At 53.5% G+C, this 14,925-nt stretch overlaps 1 protein-coding gene across 4 annotated transcripts in view; it reads left to right on the top strand.

Annotated features, from left to right (window-relative positions):
• ST14 (ST14 transmembrane serine protease matriptase) overlaps window positions 1–14,925 on the top strand; it is a 35,284-nt gene that overhangs the window by 13,860 nt on the left and 6,499 nt on the right. For 3 of the 4 annotated variants that reach the window (XM_027092948.1, XM_027092950.1, XM_027092951.1), the window contains exons 2-16: window positions 4,545–4,704; window positions 4,927–5,054; window positions 5,290–5,360; window positions 5,903–6,060; window positions 6,214–6,249; window positions 6,532–6,772; window positions 10,429–10,568; window positions 10,745–10,842; window positions 11,506–11,615; window positions 11,700–11,830; window positions 12,950–13,054; window positions 13,345–13,455; window positions 13,542–13,655; window positions 13,893–14,075; window positions 14,681–14,867. In XM_027092948.1, the coding sequence (XP_026948749.1) occupies window positions 4,545–4,704; window positions 4,927–5,054; window positions 5,290–5,360; window positions 5,903–6,060; window positions 6,214–6,249; window positions 6,532–6,772; window positions 10,429–10,568; window positions 10,745–10,842; window positions 11,506–11,615; window positions 11,700–11,830; window positions 12,950–13,054; window positions 13,345–13,455; window positions 13,542–13,655; window positions 13,893–14,075; window positions 14,681–14,867 (1,973 nt within the window). The remainder of the gene's footprint in view (window positions 1–4,544; window positions 4,705–4,926; window positions 5,055–5,289; window positions 5,361–5,902; window positions 6,061–6,213; window positions 6,250–6,531; window positions 6,773–10,428; window positions 10,569–10,744; window positions 10,843–11,505; window positions 11,616–11,699; window positions 11,831–12,949; window positions 13,055–13,344; window positions 13,456–13,541; window positions 13,656–13,892; window positions 14,076–14,680; window positions 14,868–14,925) is intronic. The other variant, XM_027092949.1, reaches the window with a different exon arrangement.

The raw sequence follows: 14,925 nt of genomic DNA, 5'->3' as shown, positions 1-14,925 counted from the left end.
AACTAAAGAAAGCCCGCGCGCAGCAATGAAGACCCAATGCAGACAAAAATTAATAAGTAAATAAATAAATAAAACATTTGTTGCCTTTTCAGTAAATCTCGAGATCCGGTGATGTAAGTCCTCCAGTTTTGTTCTTTTTCAGGGCTTGTTGCATTTCTATGTGAATTTCAGAAGCAGCTCATCAGTTTCTAGGAAGAGCCTGCTGAGGTTTTGATCAAGATTGTATTGACTCTGTAGGCAAATCTGAGGAGAACAGACATCTGAACTCTCTTGAGTCTTCCAGTCCATGAACACAGGCTATTGCTTGATTCATTTCTGTCTTTTAAATTTCCTCTTACCAACGTTTTGTAGTTTTCAGCATACAGGTGTTTTGCATCTTTTGTCAGATTTTCCCAAAAGTATTTCATATTGTTGATGTTATTGTAAGGGGTGCATGTATCTTTTCAAATGATGGTTTTCTCCAGATATATGCCTAGGAGTGGGATTGCTGGGTCATATGGCAGCTCTATTTTTAGTTTTTTAAGGAACCTCCATACTGTTCTCCATAGTGGTTGCACCAATTTACATTCCCACCAACAGTGTAGGAGGGTTCCCTTTTCTCCACATCCTCTCCAGGATTTATTATTTGTAGACATTTTGATGATGGCCATTCTGCCTGGTGTGAGGTGATACCTCGTTGTAGTTTTTTTTTTTTTTTTTTTTGCGGTACGCGGGCCACTCACTGTTGTGGCCTCTCCCGTTGCGGAGCACAGGCTCTGGACGCGCAGGCTCAGCGGCCATGGCTCACGGGCCCAGCCGCTCCGCGGCATGTGGGATCTTCCCGGACCGGGGCACGAACCCGTGTCCCCTGCATCGGCAGGCGGACTCCCAACCACTGCGCCACCAGGGAAGCCCTATTTGTAGACATTTTGATGATGGCTATTCTGACTGAGGTGATACCTCATTGTAGTTTTGATTTGAATTTCTCTAATAATTATTGATGTTGAGCATCTTTTTGTGTGCCTGTTGTCCATCTGTGTGTCTTCTTTGTATATTTTGGAAATTAAGCCCTTGTCAGTCACGTTATTTGCAATAGATGATGTACTTTTAAGCTTTGGGGTTCTGAAATTTCAACATGATGTCTTTTGTTACGTGTGCTTTTTCATTCATCTTTCTCACCATTCAGCGAACCCTTTCAATCTGAAGAGACGTACCTCTCTTTGGTGCTTGGAAGTATTCTTCTAGCATTTCTCTGAGTACATCCTCTGCCAGACTCAGGAACTGGGCTCAGGTATTTATGGAAGATAGAGATGAGACAGGGAAGGGCATTGTTAGAAACCCCCAGAGCCCCACCTCCATCCCAAACAAAACTACTCCTACCCATGAGTCCCCCATAAGGGATGGGAAATCAGTTTCTCCAGACTTGAGGACAGCAGGTGCCAGAGGCTGGAGTGAAGGGGAAAACAGTCTCTTCTCTCCCATGTTCTGAATGGTAGTGGCTGGGGTTAAATCACCCCACCCAGAAGATTAGAAAACTATTCTCTGCAGTAACTAAGCTATCCCGTAGAAAAGGTCTACACAGCCTAGCAGTTGGGAGTGCCCAGAAAAATATCTGGCTAGCCGCTGAATTGTGGCCCAAAGTGAAGCCACCTGTGGACAAGCCATGCCCACAGAGCTTCTGAACAACCTTTAGGACTTCATTCCTAAATATGGGTAAACAGCCACACATCCTCAAGCATTTGAGGAAAGCCTTCAACATGGAAGAGAAAGTCAACAACAGAGAAAAGTTACTCAATAGAAACATCAGGATGAGAAGACTTTGCCTCCAAAATTCATAAAATAAGAGAGAACTCTTGGAAATGAAAGTTTTGATAGCAGAAATGAAAAACTCAATAGAAAGATTACAAAACAAGATGGATAAGTAAAGCAGAGGATCAGTATAATAGAACTTACAGAAAGAGAAAGAGAAAATGCAGGGGAGGACATAATCTACAAAATAATACAAGAAAGTTCCCCAGACTGAAAGATACGAGTTTCCAAATTCAAAGGGCAGGTGGAGAGCTCAGTGTAGTGAAATTTAAAGACCGAATTCAAAGCATTTACTCAAGACTTTCAGAGGAAGATAACAAATCATGAATAGAAAATAATGGATTTGTACTATTATCATATTTCTCCAAAGCACAACTAGAAGCTGGAAAACATTGAAGCCTTCAAAATTCTAAGTGCAAATTATTTGAAACTTATAGTCCTATACCCAGCCAAACCCAGAATTAAGGTCCTTCTAAACATGTGAAGTCACAAGAAACGTGCCTCTCTGGAAACTACTGAAGTATGTGTTCCACCCAAATGAAGTAAACCAAGAGAGATGAGACATGGAATCCAGGAAATAGGGGTTTTAACACAAGAGGGAGTTGGGAGTTCCCCACAGGTCCAGTGGTTAGGACTCGGTGCTTCCACTGCCATGGCCCCGAGTTCAATCCCTGGTCAGGGAACTAAGATCCTGCAAGCTGTGCAGTGCAGCCAAAAAGACAAAAACAAAACAAAACAACGACAAACCATACACACAAGAGGGAGTTGAAGGAACTTCCCAGGATGATGGTGGAGGAAGTTCCAGACAGCACTGACGGGAAAGGACAGAGTGCCCCCAGGAGGAAAATGAAACGAGAAGTTCTTCGACAGGCTTTATATGTGGAAGATTAGAAGAACATTACAGTGCTCTTAGATTGTGTGGAATGACTTGGGTGTATGTTAAAAAGAAATCCAAGTAAATGAAGGTTCACAGCAGGAAAAACAACTCAGTTGTAGTGAGAAGCAAACAATAGTGAACAGTGTTTTCAAAGGCTAATAATGAAAACATACAATATGGATATAATTTGTTTTAAACTTTAGCCCCATAACTATTGGGAGGATGGGTGAGAGACAGAGAAGGAAGGACATTGAAATCCACCCTATCATAATAGGAAATCAGCTGATTATATTTTATATAGATGAATCAAGTTACTGGTATTGGCATATTATTTAGAAATATGGAGACAAATTCCAGAACAAGCAGCTTGGAAACATTTTAAGTGCCTCTGGGCTGTGTTTTTTATTTTCTTTTAAAAAATTTATTTCTTTTTGAGATGTAATTGACATAATAAGATGTACACCGTGTTGATTTGATACATTTATATATTGTAATATGATTACCATGGTAGGGTTAGCTATGGGATGTATTTCTGTGTTTGATATTAGATAAAGTCACAAATATAACCAATTAGGAAACTAAAGTTAGAGAAGCGAATATCCAGATGGGGCAGGAGTGGGGAGAATCTTCCACAACAGTGAGTAAATAGGTAATGTTTGAATGTGACAAATCATGAAATGGCAGTTCAAGGCCATCATTTACAGTTATGAGCTTAATACCAAAACAGCCACATCTGTAAACTTAAAAATGGCCACATCTGTGGAATTTGGGGTGGGGCTACTGCTTTTATTACACACCCTGTTGGAGTAGGTATGAGGCAGTTAACTCTAAAAGGGCCCAGCCCGGGACTTCCCTGGTGGCGCAGTGGTTAAGAATCCGCCTGCCAATGCAGGGGACACGGGTTCGAGCCTTGGTCCGAGAAGATCCCACATGCTGTGGAGCAGCTAAGCCCGTGCGCCACAACTACTGAGCCTGCGCTCTAGAGCCCACGAGCCACGACTACTGAGCCCGTGTGACACAACTACTGAAGCCCGTGCGCCTAGAGCCTGTGCTCCGCAACAAGGGAAGCCACTGCAGTGAGAAGCCCGTGCACCTCAACGAAGAGTGGCCCCAAGCTCGCGCGCAGCAACAAAGACCCAACACAGCAAAAAAATAAAATCAATAAAATTAAAAAAAAAATAATCATAAATGAATAAAAGGGCACAGCCCCTCCCCGGGTTTAGGGCAGCAGATAGAGTGGGTGCGGGAGGGTGGAAAAGTTGCCTACCTGTCACCGCGTGCCGCAGACACCTCACCTGCCCGCCCGTACTCATGCCCCCCTCTTCCTGGAGACCCCCCCGCCATCCTGTTTGTTGAAAGTTTTGTTTGTTTTTCACGCTCTCGGGTCTGAGCCTGGGTGTGGATTCCAGTAGAGCCCTGGCCTTCTCAGCCCACCTTGGGGTCCTGGACTGGGAGCCTTCAGGCTCAGGGCAGAGTGGCTTGTCCTGCAGTGGCACGGCAGAGCTGCCCAGTTTACTGACGTCTTTCTTTTGGCCGGTTAAACATTGGTGGAGCAAGGGTTAGGGTCAGGGCATACAGCGCAGCTTGCCCGAGGCAATCCTGGCCCTGCGCTGGGCCCTCTGTCCCCACATCTGTGCATCCTCCTGTGTCAAAGATGATTCATGTAGCTGACAGCCTCAACGACTGGGGTCAGGTGGGCTGTTTGTTTCCCTTTTATTTAAACTCACAGTTCTTAAGCAGCACGTGCCTGGGGATGCGTGGAGGGGAGGCCACTGCTCCTTCCTCCTGGCTTTTCCTTCCTGGGTGGACCTGACAGCTTGGAGAGGTTCTGCCTGAGGCCGGGGGTTCTGACCGGCAGTGCACTGATTTCTCTGTTCAGAACATGAATGGCTTTGAGGAAGGCGTGGAGTTCCTGCCGGCCAACAACGCCAGGAAGGTGGAGAAGGGCGGCCCGCGGCGGTGGGTGGTGCCCGTAGCCGTGCTGGCTGGCCTCCTGGTGCTGTCCCTCATGGCGGGGCTCCTGGCGTGGCACTTCCAGTGTGAGTGGACCCTCCTCCAGGGGCCCACCCGGGGCCGCCTGCTGTGAGCGGGAGGGAGGGAGGGTGCGGTTTGGGGGGAGGGAAAGGAGGGCTCCTCCCACGGGGAGGTGGTGGGGCTCAGGGTCTGCTCCCCCGGGGTGGCTGAGGGCAGCTGTGACAGTGGGGGGACAGGAGGGCGTGTGTCCCTTCCTCTGACCGCCGTCTTTCACTGTTCTCTCACAGACCGGAACGTGCGGGTTCAGAAGGTCTTCAATGGCTACCTGAGGATCACGAACGAGAACTTCCTGGATGCCTATGAGAACTCCAGCTCCACTGAGTTTGCAAACCTGGCCAAGAAGGTGAAGGAAGCGGTGAGTCCCGTCCCTGGGCAGAGCCCAGGCCCTGCTGTCGTCTCTGGCACGCGCACCCTCGCCCAGCAGAAAGGAGGCTCCCCTCTGCTCCCAGATGCCTGGGCTGGAGTGCGATGTGGGCTCCCGGGCACCTGGGAAGGGGCCCCGGGCCCCAGGAGGGAGGGAGCGGCCTGGGTGGGGGCCCGGGGTCATGGGCGCTCTCTGGACCCCCATCAGCCTCCTCTCCTTCCCTCAGCTGAAGCTCTTATACAGCGGGATCCCTGTCCTGGGCCCCTACTACAGGAAGTCAGCTGTGACCGCCTTCAGGTGGGTGCTGGAAGGCCGGCGGAAAGGCGCTGCTGTGGTGCAACGTCTGGGCCCTGCGGAGTGATGCGGCCGCGAGGTCCTGCCTAGAGAGCCAAGGCCCCAGTCCTTGTCCTGACTTTATCTCTAAAGTACTTTTGCTTTTGCTAGTCTGACTGAATCCCTAGGGGTGCTGTGTGGCAGGTGGCATTGTCAGCCCCTTTCAAGCTCAGGAAGCAGGCTCCAGAAGCTGCGGCTCAGTGCGCCCAAGCTAGAGGCAGAACCCAGACTCCATTCCAGGATTTTTCCCGCTCGTGAGCCTGAGCTGCACTGCCCCCCGCAACACAGCACGTCTGCTTGGGCGTGAGGCTGTGAGAGGAAGAGGCCCAGGCCTCGGGCTCAAGGGATCAGCAGGTGGGTGGGCGTACAGGAGCCTGGGGGCCGGCCTGGCCTGGAGAAGGTCTCTTGGTGAGGCCCCTCGGGAGGCTCTTAATCCTGCCCCGTCTCCAGCGGGCACCTGGGAGGGCGTGGGCCCCGGCACCTCAGGCTCGCCCCTCTCTCCCCAGCGAGGGCAGCATCATCGCCTACTACTGGTCGGAGTTCAGCATCCCCCAGTACCTGGTGCAGGAGGCCGAGCAGGCCATGGCGCAGGAACACGTGGTCACGCTGCCGCCCCGAGCCCGCGCCGTGAGCTCCTTCGTGCTGACCTCAGTGGTGGCCTTCCGTGAGTGCAGGGGCGCCGGGGCGGGCATCCCAGGGCCAGTGCCCAGGAGAGGAGACTGCCTGCTGGCCGGCCCCTCCCTTTAGGGCAGTAAGGAAGCAGGAATACGAAAATAGACACATCAGTAAATGCTTTACTCTCCCTCTTGCTCTTCAGCCACTGACCCCAGAACAGTACAGAGCACCCAGGACAGTAAGTATCCGTCCTCCTCCCAAAGGAGAGGCGGGGGGTATGTGGCCAGATGCCCCTTCAGTCAGGGGGGTCCCCCAGAGTCACATGGTGGTGATGGCCAGCACATCCCTCTGCCTCTCCCGGGCCATGAGAAGCCCCCTTCCCAGTCTCTCCCGGGTCCAGAGCAGCCTGGGACGCCTCAGAGGGGCCAGGTCTGGCTGCCTCTCCACCTCAGGCGGGGGTCCTGGTTGCTCCCCTCGTGGCCCTGCCCAGCTCTGCCCCATATCCTCTTGCCCCACACAGACAGCTGCAGCTTTGCCCTGCATGCCCGTGGCAGCGAGCCGACCCGCTTCACCACGCCCGGCTTCCCCGACAGCCCCTACCCGTCTCATGCCCGCTGCCAGTGGACCCTGCGGGGGGACGCTGACTCCACACTGAGCCTCACCTTCCGCAGCTTCGATGTCGCGACCTGTGATGAAAGTGGCAGTGACCTGGTCACTGTGTATGACACCCTGAGCCCCGTGGAACCCCGGGCTGTGGTGCAGTGAGTGTCCCGGGCAAGTGGAGGTGGGCAGCGGGAGCCTGGCGGCTGCCCGTGTTAGGCTGGGCTTCCGGAATGACTGCAGTGGAGGCTGGAGGTTCAGGCCGCTGCCAGCTTGCAGGCAGCAGAGAGCAGGCGTGGCGTGGTCCTCGGCCCGAGCTGCAGGGGAGCATCTCAGAGGTGACTGTCAGCCTTGGCAAGGATGCTGGAGGCCCACAGGTCCCTAGATGCTGGGCACTCCTTCACCTGTCTTTTACCTGCCGGAGTGGAGGTGCCACCTGCTGTTGTATCCCTCTCCCTCTCCCTCCTCCCTCTCCCTCCTCCCTCTCCCTCTCCCTCCTCCCTCGTCCCTCCTCCCCCCTCCCCCCCCCCTCCCTCCCCCCCCCCCTCCCTCCTTCCTTCCTTCCTTCCTTCCTTCCTTCCTTCCTTCCTTCCTTCCTTCCTTTTTTTCTCTCTTTCTGTCTTTCTCTCTTTCCTCGAGACTTGTGGGATCTTAGTTCCCCAACCAGGGATTGAACCCAGGCCCTGGCAGTGGATGTGCCGAGTCCTAACCCCTGGACCGCCAGGGAATTCCTCCACCTGCTGTTGTAAATGAAGGTCTCGTTGTTACTCAGCGATAGTGAGGTCAACAGTTGAAAAGATGGGGCCACACAGGGCCATATGGGGAAGCACCAGGGTCATCAGGAGGCAGAGAGGGCTGGAGGAAAATGTGGGCAAGAGCCCTTGCTGTAGATTCTCCAGGAAAGGCAAGGCAGGGCAGGGCAGCACCTTCGGACCGGCTGGTTTGAATAACTCCAGCGGGCTCTGGGCCCTAGGGCTGTCTCCAGTCGTCTGGTACCTGGGTGATCAGGGTAGGTGGAGAGTGGCCTGGAGCAGGGGACCTCCACAGAGAAGGTGTCGGGGTGTGGGCTCTGGATTAGTTAGTCTGCATGTGAAAGTCTCGCCCCAGTCTTTACTGTCTCCGGGGATTGGCTAGCCTTGGGGCGTGGGGCTGCCTTTCCAGGTCAGCAAGCCCCAGGTATCAAAGCATTGAGGTTATAGTAAATAAAAAGGCATAGATAGCAGGTACACACTACTATATATAAAATAGATAAACAAGGACCTCCTGTAGAGCACAGAGAACTATTTTCAATATCGTGTAATAATCTACAATGGAAAAATCTGAAAGAGACTATATCTACGTATAACTGAATCACTTTGCCGTACACCTGAAACATTGTAAATCAGCTGTACTTCAATTAAGAAAAGGCATACTGCACCTGCTGAGGGTGCCGAGGTGAATCGGAGGCTGCCGGTGGGGGTGACCTGCCTTCACTCGGCTCCCCCTGCCGCTCCCGACTCAGTGGACCAGAGCCTCCCACTGCTGCCTGTGGAAATGAGCCGGGCACATGTTTCACAGCTAATAAGGTCTAAACTTCAGGCCCAAACCAGGAGGGAGCCATCTGCCGCCACAGCTTCACAGCCAGGACTTCGGTCTAAACACCCTTTTCATGCAGGGTTTCTTTCTGTTTCTCTAACTGATTGACTGTACAACAAATGAACACCTGGTCCTGGGCGGCAGGGTGGAGAACAGACAGGCACGAAGAGGACAGACGCCACTCATAGTCTTCCTATCTGGAAATAATCACTGTTAAATGTGTGTTGCACATTCTTATAGAATTTTTTGCTATGTGTATGTTTGTGTATTTATTTTTAAAAAAGGGTTGTGTGGCACACGTGGTCTTGTTATGTGCTTTGTAAAGATGGCGTATGTTAGGGTCATCTTCCCAGGTGAGTAGCGTGTCTCTGACTGTCACTGGTAATGGCTGCAGGCTGTGGCATTGCTTAGTGCACATGACACGCTCTTTGGCCCTGAGGTCTCTGGAGCCTGAGTGCTGAGTCTGAATTTCAGGCCTGCCACATTTTTTTCTTTTTTCTTTTTCTTTTTTTTTTTTTTTGGCTGCACCGCACAGCATGTGGGATCTTAGTTCCCCAACCAGGGATTGAACCCATGCCCCCTGCACTGGAAGCACGGAGTCTTAACCACTGGACCACCAGGGAAGTCCCCTGAAACTCCCCTGGTGGTCCAGTGAAGTGGACCACCATTTTTTTTTTGAGGGGAGGAGATTTCTTTTCTCTATTTCTTTATTTATTGACTCTTAAATTAAAAAAAATTTTTAACTTTATTTTAATTTTATTTTTAAATTTTATATTGGAGTATAGTTGATTTACAATGTTGTGTTAGTTTCAGGTGTACAGCAAAGTGATTCAGTTATACATATACTTATGTCTATTCTTTTTCAGATTCTTTTCCCATATAGGTTATTTCAGAGTATTGAGTAGAGTTCCCTGTGCTATACAGTAGGTCCTTGTTGATCATCTACTTCATATAGAGTAGTGTGTATATGTCAATCCCAACCTCTTAATATATCCTTCCTCCCCTTCCCCCTTTGGCAGCCATAGGTTTGTTTTCTATGTATGTGAGTCTGTTTCTGTTTTGTAAATAAGTTCGTTTGTATCATTTTTTTTAGATTCCACATATAGGTGATATCGTATGATATTTGTCTTTCTCTTTCTTCACTTAGTATGGTAATCTCTAGGTCGATCCATGTTGCTGCAAATGGCATTATTTCATTCCTTTTTATGGCTGAGTAATATCCCATTGTTTATATGTACCACATCTTCTTTATCCATTTATCTGTCAATGGACATTTAGGTTGCTTCCATGTCCTGGCTATTGTAATAGTGCTACTATGAACATTGGGGTGCATATATCTTTTTGAATTATGGTGTTCTCTGGATATATGCCCAGGAGTGGAATTGCTGGGTCATATGGTAGTTCTATTTTTAGTTTCTTGAGGAACCTCCATACTGTTCTCCATAGTGGCTGCACCAGTTTACATTCCCACCAACAGTGCAGGACGATTCCCTTTTCTCCACACCCTCTCCAGCATTTCTTGTTTGTAGACTTTTTGATGATGGCCATTCTGACTGGTGTGAGGTGATAGCTCGTTGTGGTTTTGATTTGCGTTTCTCTAATAATTATCGATGTTGAGCATCCTTTCATATGCTTTTTGGCCATCTGTATATCTTCTTTGGAGAAATGTCTATTTAGATCTTCTGCCCATTTTTGGATGGGGTTGTTTGGTTTTTTTGATATTGAGCTGCATGAGCTGTTTGTATTTGTATATTTTGGAGATTAATCCCTTGTTGGTCGCATCGTTTGCAAATATTTTCTCCCATTCTATGCGTTGTCTTTTCGTTTAGTCCTGCCACTTATTAACTGTGCAGTCTTGGGTAAGTTACTTCACCTGTTTTGCCTCTGTTTCCTTATCTGTAAAATGGGGATAATAGTATTTAATGGTTGTTGTGACGAATACCTGAGTTAATGGATACAGAAGCACTAAGGACAGTGCCTGGTGTGTTCCTAGTAAGTGTTGGTAGTTGATGCCGTTACTACTGCTGTTGTTGCTATTATTTGGTCCATAGTGTGTTTAATGAGTCCTCTACTGTTAGGCATTCAGTGTTTCTGAGTTCTTGCTGTTATAAACAGAGACAGTCTTTTGAGGAGATCCTTACTCAGGTAGCTGGTTGCCTGTGTGGGGAGGGCTTTGGGACCCCACTCTCGGCCCCTCTGCTGGGTTCTGTGCTCTCATAACGCCCGCCCTTCTGCCCCGCAGGCTGTGTGGCTCATACCCTCCCTCCTACAACCTGACCTTCCTCTCCTCCCAGAACGTCCTGCTCGTCACGCTGGTGACCAACACCGAGCGCCGACACCCCGGCTTCGAGGCCACGGTCTTCCAGTTGCCTCGGATGAGCAGTAAGGGGCAGCCCAGGAGGGGACAAGCCTCAGGACCACATTGACGCTCAGGCTCTCCTGGTCATGGAGTGTCTGGGGCCCAGGCAGGAGCTTGAGGGAGGCTGGCCAGCTCCTCAGGGCTCTCGGCCTGCCTGGGCCCTTGGTCCTCACGCCCTCCCCCCTCCCCTTCCTTTCAGGCTGTGGAGGCGACTTGCATGCAGCCCAGGGCACATTTAGCAGCCCCTACCATCCAGCCCACTACCCGCCCAACATCAACTGCACCTGGAACATCGAGGTAGGAGCTGTGATGGGGGGGCGGAGGCGGCTAGAGAAGGTGGGGGGGACAAGGGACAGGGAGGGGGAGGGAGGGGGAGGGATGCTCCAGGAGCAGGAGAAAGCACGATGAGTGCCTCCGGCCTCCCCTAAGGTGCAAGTATGGAGGCCGCAGGCGGGGCAGGTCCGGGCAGCATCCAGCAGACCCGGGCTCACACCCGCCTCCTGGCCGGCGCCTGACGTGACGGAGGGAGCTGAGCCCGGGACTTTCCTCTCTGGCCGTGGCTCGCTCTGGGCAACGTGAGAGCAGGGGCGCCGGCCTCTTAGAGGAGCCGTTGCGACGAGGCCAAAGGCTGAGTGACACTCAGAGGACGCGCTTGCTGGACGGCAGGAGACAGGCGTCTTGCCGACGGGGCACCTCACGCCGTCCAGTCGATGATGGGGGAGGAATTTCCAGCCTTCTTTAGTAACGTAATAGTGTGTCTCGCTGTTTGCAAGTCTGGAAGGTCTTCCAAGCATGGAGCCCGGATCCCTCCTGCCACGTCCTTACTGCCCCCGTGGGCCGGAGGGAAGAACCCGGCAGCCGTGCTCCCGCCATGGTCCTGGCCCCGTGGCTGCCACGGGCCACCCCGGACTTAGGAAGGAGCGAAGCCGCACAGGGGGTCAGCAGCATCTCTCTCCCCAGGTGCCCGACAACCAAAATGTGAAGGTGCACTTCAAAGCCTTCTTCTTGCTGGAGCCCAACGTCCCTCTGGGCTCCTGCTCCAAGGACTACGTGGAGATCAACGGGGAGAGGTGGGTGTCGGGGGAGGGGGAGGGGGGCTGCCCCAGCCCCGGGGCGGGTCCTCTTCCTCCCGCTGAGGCCCCTGCCGCCCCCAGGTACTGTGGCGAGAGGCCCCAGTTTGTCGTGAGCAGCGGCAGCAGCAAGATCACCGTCCACTTCCACTCGGACCAGTCCTACACGGACACCGGGTTCCTGGCCGAGTACCTGTCCTACGACGCCAGTGACCGTGAGTGACACGCTCGGGAGGCGGGGCCTGGCTGGAGGGCGGGCCCGCGATGAGCTCTCTGTTCTGCATTTTATTAGCGCTGTGCTCTCCTGACTCTAGGCCACCGGAGCCGGTAGGATGCATTATCAGTTGCTGTAGTAGCTTTCTGCGGGGGGGAAAAAAAAGGCTACCTTAGATGCACTTGTGAAAAAAGGCCGACAGTGAATGCCGGCACACACCGTGTCCTTTGGTCCCCGGGTGCGGCATCTCAGGCCGAGGACCCCCGAGTTCCTTTGGTCTATTGTCCCTATGGTTCTGCATCACTTTGAGAATCTGTGCTTGTCTGTGTGTGTCTTTGAGCACCTATAGGATTAACAGCATGCTTTTGAGACACATTAGAACATACTGGGGCTTGAGTCATCACACTAACTACTCCTAGCTTTGGAAATTCTGTGATCTCTACGGAAGAGGTCTGGCAGTTTCCGTGACCTTTAATTTCACTGTCCGCTGTGAATACCAGTTCTTCCACGTCCATGGTGATTATTTTGTTTCCACCCTGCATCCTAGAATAACCTTTTGGAAGTCACTTTTACTGCACACAAACGTCCAAATTTAAGTTCAAATTCAACTACACGACTCACCGCCAGAAGTGTAATTAGATGAACAAACCACTTTGTTAAGTGACTAAGCTACCTGTGCGGAAAAGTGACAACGGCCTCCTCTCCATTTTGTTATCTGCCTGATGACATCAGTTGTCAGACACATTCCAATTTCAGAAACATCGGAATGTGGAAAATGTCTTAGAATTAAGGGAAGCCGGTGATGCCGTGTGACAGTAGGGTGGGACACATCAGCCGTCTGCAGAGCTGCTGCTGCTGCGACTTGCCGACGGGGAGCCTGGCGCTCGGGGATGTGGCTGACCAAGGACACGGGGCAGTAGAACTGCATGCGCACCCGCCAGCCTCTCTCCACTCTGCCCGGGGCTTCCCGGGGTTTGGTCATGGGGGGAGGGGGAGCCCCTTGTCACAGCCCCTTGTCACAGCTCAGCGGACCTGGAGACCCCCAGCTGCAGCCTCGCTCCTCTGAGCTGGAGGCGGGGCTGGGGGTCGTGGACTTGAGGCCTGCCCTGTCTCTCTGCAGCGTGCCCGGGCAGGTTCATGTGTAACACAGGGCGGTGTATCCAGGAGGAGCTGCGCTGTGACGGCTGGGCTGACTGCACCGACCACAGCGACGAGCTCCACTGCCGTGAGTCGGGGCTGCCAGACCCGGGCATCCTCTGCCCTTGCTGTGCCCGACTTCTGCCACCGACCCTGCGGCGGGATGGCCCGAGGCGGTGGGGGAGGTTGTTCCCGGCCCGGGGCAGACGACAGGCCGCCTTTCCTCGGGCTCCTGGGGGCCCCCTTTGGAGCAGGCGGTGCTGAGTCAGCTTCCACAGCCAGGCAGGACGTGGTCCCCAGGAGCGCGGTGCCCCAACTCCTGGGAAGAGCGGGTGCTGAGTGAGCCTCGTGTCTAACTGCAGCCCCTCTCCCCTCCAGAATGCAACGCCACCTACCAGTTCACGTGCACAGACAAGCTCTGCAAGCCCCTCTTCTGGGTCTGTGACTCCGTGAAGGACTGCGAGGACGGCAGTGATGAGCAGGGCTGCAGTGAGTGGGGCGGGGGGGTGGCGGCTGGGCTCCCCGCGGCCCTCTGCTGACCCGCCAGCCCCTGCTGAGTCCTCGCACTTCCCCAGGCTGCCCGCCCGAGACCTTCAAGTGTAACAACGGGAAGTGCCTCCCGCAGAGCCAGCAGTGTGACGGGAAGGACAACTGTGGGGATGGGTCCGATGAGGCCAAGTGCGACCACGGTGAGGCCAGGCCCCGCCCCCTTCCCTTGGGCGCTTGCCTGCCACACTCACGTGCAGCGGGTCCAGAGTTCAACACACACAGACCGCCCTGCACACTGAGTGTGCGAGAAAGGGTGTTGGCTGGGCATGGGTGCGGATGAGGGGGCAGGCCCAAGAGGGGCGTGAGGGGGAGGGACCATCAGCCTGGGTGCGGGAGAGAGATTGATTCCCTCCCCCTGCGTCCTCCTCCGTGAGCAGTGAGCACCGTCACCTGCACCAAACACACCTACCGCTGCCTCGACGGGCTCTGTGTGAGCAAGGGCAACCCCGAGTGTGACGGGAAGAAGGACTGTATCGATGGCTCGGATGAGAAGGACTGTGGTGAGCAGGGCTGCCGCATACAGTTGTGCAGGTTGTTCACTGTGAAGGGCGCGTACGGAGGTGGGCATTATGTCAGCGCTTCACTCACCCAGCTCTGCCCTGGTGAGAGGGTGTGTCTGCCTGGAGGAAAGGATAACTTTGCTGATTGGCACCCAGGCACTGCCTCACAGGCAGTTCTGGTCCTGGAGGCAAGGCCCAGGGCAGCTAGTACGTCAGGGCCTCGGTGGCAGGGCTGGTGTCCTGGCCGCGGTGCTGGGCTGACCCCCGCTCTGTAGACCTGGCCACAGGGGCAAGTCCTGGAGCCCTCGGCAGGGTTTTGTCCCCACCCCGCCCATACTTTAATTTGCAGCCTCTTGTGTATTTCAGAAGCGCTGGCCGTAGGTTACGTGTGAGCAGAGCAGCAGCTGTTCTGTGACTTCACGTCACCCATCGCTCTTCCCTCAGAGCTGTGTCCTTCCGCATGCAACAAGAAAGTCTGGGCAAATGACACCCAAATTAAATCTAAGCAAACCATCAGATGTCTGAAGGCCCCTGTGCAGGAGCGGGAGGTGGGGAGTGAGGGTTTTGAATTTGGGGGCAGGGAGAGAGGCCAGGTGGCTGCCCTGGCTGCTGCTTCGGTGGCGGGGCTGGTGCCCCACTGTGACTCCCGTCTCTGCCCCTCCCAGACTGTGGGCTGCGGTCATTCTCCAGGCAGTCTCGGGTTGTCGGGGGTGAGAACGCGGACGAAGGTGAGTGGCCCTGGCAGGTGAGCCTCCATGCCCGGGGCCAGGGCCACGTGTGTGGGGCTTCCCTCATCTCCCCCAGCTGGATGGTGTCTGCCGCCCACTGCTTTGTCAACCACAGAGGATTCAGGTACGCCATGGGCCGGAGCGGGGAGGCCTCGTGCCGGCCCTAAGTGGGGCGCCCCTCC

This window comes from Aethalodelphis obliquidens, unplaced genomic scaffold (genome assembly GCF_003676395.1).
Source record: "Aethalodelphis obliquidens isolate GAN/ISIS:26980383/991018 unplaced genomic scaffold, ASM367639v1 scaffold82, whole genome shotgun sequence".
In the NCBI taxonomy this organism is placed as follows: Eukaryota; Metazoa; Chordata; class Mammalia; order Artiodactyla; family Delphinidae; genus Aethalodelphis; species Aethalodelphis obliquidens.
The sequence above is the reverse complement of the archived record's forward strand: the minus strand, read 5'-3'. Positions and strand labels throughout refer to the sequence as shown.